General features: G+C 39.4%; 1 protein-coding gene across 1 annotated transcript; it reads right to left on the bottom strand.

Moving 5' to 3' along the window:
- Window positions 1-2,051: 2,051 nt before the first annotated feature.
- Window positions 2,052-5,103, bottom strand: LOC140313793 (endonuclease domain-containing 1 protein). Its single transcript, XM_072391772.1, has 5 exons — window positions 4,872-5,103; window positions 4,663-4,767; window positions 4,347-4,457; window positions 4,010-4,166; window positions 2,052-3,203 (listed from the first exon to the last, which is right to left on the bottom strand). Exons 1-5 carry the CDS (start codon window positions 4,953-4,955, stop codon window positions 2,812-2,814), a joined length of 849 nt encoding a protein of 282 aa, XP_072247873.1. The 5' UTR covers window positions 4,956-5,103; the 3' UTR covers window positions 2,052-2,811.
- Window positions 5,104-5,560: the final 457 nt, after the last annotated feature.

Consider the following 5,560-nt stretch of genomic DNA (forward strand, 5'->3'; position numbering starts at 1 on the left):
AAAGATCTCATTGTAAGATATTTTCTAACAGAGCACTTCGCTCCCAAACTGCAGGTTTACTTGTTGTTCCCAGAGTTTCTAAAAGTAGAATGGGAGGTAGAGCCTTCAGTTATCAGGCCCCTCTCTTGTGGAATAAGCTGCCAGTAAATGTCCGGGAAGCAGACACCCTTTCCACTTTTAAGATTAGGCTTAAAACTTTCCTTTTCGATAAAGCTTATAGTTAGGAATGGCTCAGGTAATCCTGAAACATCCCATAGTTAAGCTGCTATAGGCTTAGACTGCTGGGGGACCTCATCTGTCACACCTTTCCTCACTTTGCTCTCTTTTTCCCCCTGTTTAATTTCTCAAATGATTTTATGTACATGTGAGATTATTGTGGTTATTAACTTGTGTTTCCCTGTTCCAACAGGTATCCTTTGAATGGTGTTATGGTGTTTTTCCCCCCTCTTTTCCGTCTTCTCAAACCCCAGCTGATCGAGGCAGATGGCCACCCTTCCTGAGTCTGGTTCTGCCAGAGGTTTTTTCCTGTTAAAAGGGAGTTGTTCCTTTCCACAGTCGCCTCAGGCACGCTCAGGATGGGAGATTGGACTGAAGACAAGTTTCGGTGCAATCTGTTGGTTTCCTTAGTTAGGATATTATTTTTGAATTGGCTCCATATGAATTAAATGGATTATGATTACAATTAATTGAATTCCAATTGGCTTGAATTGGACTATATTACTTAAGTGCCTTGAGATGACAATTGTTGTAATCTGGCGCTATATAAATAAAATTGAATTGAAATGGAAGTGAATTGAATTTAATTATACACACGGTTCATTGACTGACTGTTATTCCGTCGGTTGGACCTCCGGTTCATTGTAACACACACACATTTAATTTGTACTCATGCTACAGTCACAGGAGTACAAAATACAGAATGATTCTAATTCCAAGATTCGCTGTAATGGCGCTGTGGTTCCACGGCACAAAAGTCGGGACCTACGTCGGAATAATTGCTTTCCTGGTGTTTTACATACAGCGTCGTGGAAAGTCTTAAAAGGATGCTTGAGCTGTCCTTTTTCATATTTCACAGTCAGGAGGTAAGTATGAGGCATATTGGTGACAGACTAATTAATCCATCTGGAATTGGTTCTGAAGCTTTTCCTTATTTCCAACAAGGGTCTGTCTTTTGTCCGGATGGTGAGTGTCACGTTTTAATTTACAACTCTTCAGATAAGAATGGTAATGTTCCCTCTTGGTACGCATCCCACTCACCCATTTGGTACCAAAATGTGAGTCTATGTTTATCCAACCCAACGCTGGCCGGCTGAGCAGATGTTAATCTGACTCCAGAATCTTTCGAAGGTGGAAGGTCCTTGGGTTGGATTGTTTTTTCACCCTGTTTCTCATGATTGTAAATTAGGGTTTTTTGTTATTTTGAAACCACTCAACAGATCAAAGCAAAGGGTTTCTTTGGGTCTCCCCCCTTTCACCGGTCATCATGAGTACGCTACACCAGAATATAAAAAGAAGAATGCTCCACAAGCTAATAAACACAACACAATACAACACTTTATATCCTGTACATAACTTTATATACATAAATGACTGTGATCAACAAAAGAAAAGAAAAATTTAGCAACACTATAAGTTCTCTTTTGGATGAATGGAGTATTTTTTTCATTTATTTTTCATTTCTGTGTTACTCAGAAGATTTCACCTCACTGTCTTTTGGGCACCATGGAAATTGATGCCTTAATCCATTTTTTACAAAAAACTCAGAATGCATTTGTGCCAAGCATTATAGCTGAGATATTTTATGACGGACAAAAGTGAAAGTTGGATTATTACAAAATTTTAACATCTCGGTTTTTTTTGCGTGTGGTTAGTATACCATCTCACCACTTTTCTAGTTTATTGCAGATGATTTCTTTAAGTTTCAGGTTTTGTTCTTCCATCATACTGAATACAATGTCTGTCCTCATGTGTTGCAACAAGTCCTTTCGCATAGCACCATGATAGATTAACTAAGCAGGCATTAAGGAGGCGTCTGCTGGCTGAATAATTTTCCTTTTATTTTTCCAATAGTTCACGAATTACATAACAAAGATGTACAGTAACACAACTAAAAAGATGAGATGGAGGCTTCTGTGTAGTGTCCCTGTGAAGAAAAGCGAATCAGACAACAATGCATAGAGACCGGATTCCGAATAGCAAGTTATTATTTATTGATTACATTAGAAAATGCATTGCGTAAGTGACTATTATTTTCTGTATGTTGCTCGTTGTTGTATTTGAAGTCAGAAGGATTGGAAATTCTTTAGGTTTCATGGAAGTAAAGTGGTTCACTTTGTTGTCTCACAGCAAGGTTCCTGGTCTGAAAATTTGACCAGTAGTTGACATTTACGTCTATTCTAAATTGATGATATGTTATGCTACAAATCCAAACATGTGGTTCATCATTTTGCCAGGATAAGAACATTTGCGCCAATATGCAACTTAATAAATTCCTAGTCTATATAATAGGGAACTGAGTGAAGAAACAGTCGCATTTATTTGACATTTGTATATTTTTGGCTTTTTTTTTTTTTTTTACTCAAGTATGTATTTTATTTTTTGTCAATTCAAATTCAAATGATAAAACACGGGAAGAGTGATCATGCGTTCATTCATTTTAAAGCTGTTAAAAGTTAACATTCATGCCCTCAAATGTGTTTTTACTGTATTACCACTACTTAGTCAATAAGAAAAAATATTTTTGGAAGTTGTTTAAATCTACTGTAGATTCGAAAACAGGTGAAGATCAAAATTTGTTCCTTTGCAAAACCTTTATGCCCTGCAGTTGTTGTAAAACAGCTCCCCTACTGGTTCGTTGGAGAACTGCTGCAGAAATTCTTCCAGTTCATCCAGAGAGAGCTTCTCCACCCAGTTTTCTTCTGTGTTTCTTGCTGTGCCTGCACCACTCTGAACGGGCTGATCATTGTTGTCCACGCAGCAGAAGGCATTCCACACGTAGTCTGGGATGTTGACACGCTTCACATTGTTTTTGACAATCCAGTTGTTCACAGAGGGAATGGCTCCAACCAGCACATAGGCCTTTGAACACTTGGCTAGGAAAAGATCTGTAAGCTCACTCTCATGAATTCTCCAGGCGTTTTGATTTGTTTTGGGATTCTGAGGAACCACATTGGTTAAGGTGAAAGTGGCGTTGCGACTGGGGACTGCAAGAGAGATGTGGAGAGTTGCTATATAAATTAACGGAAAAAACAAATAGAATAAGATAGAAACAATTCAACAATTGTGGGCACAGAGAAACATTTTTAAGTGTTAAGGTCAAACAGGGTGTCAGAGAGCAGAAGATAAGTCTGTTCAATGCATTCTTCCTCTTGAGTTGTGATGCATCACATACTGACATTTTGCTGGTCTTGCATTTTATAAGGCTTTGACAACTGCAATTAGACATGTTACCACAATGATCCTTTAAAAATGCTGAGTGAGCTGTCTGAGTTCCAGTTAGAAGAGAGGAACGACATTCAGGGATAAAGAATCATGTAAAGTGGAAAAACACCCACTTATAATTCGCAGGGGCTTTTTTTGTATCAGGTCATAAAAACAAAACAAAAAGAAAAAAAGATCTGGTCACTACCATTTCTTAAAGAAACACGAGTGAATTTAGATTTAAATTTCTTTGGTTCCCCTACATTTATAAGAAGTAACACCACTATCATACCAAAGATGTGAACTGTAGTATCTCAGCCCACAGGCACGAGGTCAGTTTAAAAGAGATGTTGTGTTATATTGGGCCATTTGAACATTGATGGATAAACTGGGTGGTTGTCATGTATTTGCTTAGTTTGTATTAGTTTTAAAAATCATAATTAGTTTAAAAGACATGTATGTGGGAAAGTAGTAGAATAAATATGTGGAAGTGAGTATAAACAGTAATGTGTCAGAGATCTCTGGTAGAGCAGTGCCTCGTATTGTCTTCCACCCACAGAACAGACCACCAGCATTCAACCTCCACTACCTGCATGGTGTCCGTTGGGGTTGAGGTGACCACGGTCAAAGCCAGAGTTTGTGTAGTCCTCATTTAGAGCTTGTTTCTCTCCCAGGTAAATCCCGGGGTGGTCCTTCCCCAGCCAGTAGCCATCTTTCATCTCTGCTTGCCAGGACATATCCACCAGCTAAACCACATGAAAAACAGATATTCTGACATACAAAACTTGTAAGATATAAAGATGCCCATCATGCAAATAAACAGCACAACACATCTTTGTGCTCTTGATACATAATCTGAATAAGATCAACAGTTTTAACAACATCAAGCAGTGTGCTGAGACCATATGATTTTGTATGATACCAACCTGAGGCTCTACAAACCACCTTTTCTCTCTGCCACCCCCATTGCTGGGCTCGAATTGATAAGCAGAGTAGACAGCGATGCGATGGTTGGTGTCATACAGCGTGGCAAAGTGGTACCTGATGGTGGAAGGATTATCACCCATTATTAGAGGATCAGAAGGGCTGTCGTGGTAATATCAAAGCCCAGGAGATATTAGCGCTACGGTCGGAAGATTTTTTCAGGGATTTAAATCACCTGAAAGTGAAGAGAAAATTTAAAGGTTCGCATAAAAATACTGAATGTACTGTTGAGCTTTTGGTATTCCCTCTACTGATTAGGTACCTGTTGACAAAGCGCTGACAGAGACGGGCAGCACCAGGTGTAGAAGCCCCCCATGCTGGAACCTTGTCTTTATAGAAGTACCTCATGCATTCTGGCACATCCTGGGGCAAAACATCCAAACAGAATCCTCTATAAGTGAATGTCTTACACAATATTTGAATGTAATGTTTGAAGTTTCTGAAAAAGCTGTAAAAATATCACAAACCTCAAAACGCCCCACAACATCTGCATGGACAGAAAAGAAGAGTGGCAGAAGAGCGCTCACAGTTATAAAATTTTGCATGATCATCTGGGACTCTCAACTGCCCTCTAGAGTCGGGATAAAATACAAAATAACAGAAACCCAAAGTGCTTAAATACACAGCAATAAGACTTCTTTTCTTGGAACCTGAAGATTTTTCACCACTTACCTGAAAATCGTCCTCAGTTCTAAATGAGTTGTGTGAGGTTCCAGGCTTAAAAAGTGCTTGTCACAGGTCACACGTGTGTCACAGACCTACCCACCCATCCTGTGGACCATCTGATTTGTTGTCACCTGCGAGTTATTTACCTACTGGAGCAACATGTTTTGGTCATGTGATTCACTGTGCAAATGGTTGCGAAACCAGCTGAGGAGAGTTGAGGCTGTATTATAAGTTTTTCAATAGGTGAACAGGAGCCACTGTCACTGTTTAGTGACGTTTTTTCCAGTTTAACATGATAGCTTCTCTCACTCTGCTCCTAAATTGTTTTCCTCTTCTCTCCAGAATATGAATTTTGCTTTCCTCAAGAGTGTCTCTTATCCTTGAGATGTAGATGGACCACTGAGTCGTGACCTGAGGAGCAGACTGTCCTGAGTCGGGTCATACGCTTTTGAATTTTGTCTCCCCTCTGTAAAGGTTTGTGTGTTCCTCT

The sequence above is a fragment of the Leuresthes tenuis genome, unplaced genomic scaffold (assembly GCF_036924035.1).
Source record: "Leuresthes tenuis unplaced genomic scaffold, fLeuTen1.0.hap1 SCAF_9, whole genome shotgun sequence".
Taxonomy (NCBI): domain Eukaryota; kingdom Metazoa; phylum Chordata; class Actinopteri; order Atheriniformes; family Atherinopsidae; genus Leuresthes; species Leuresthes tenuis.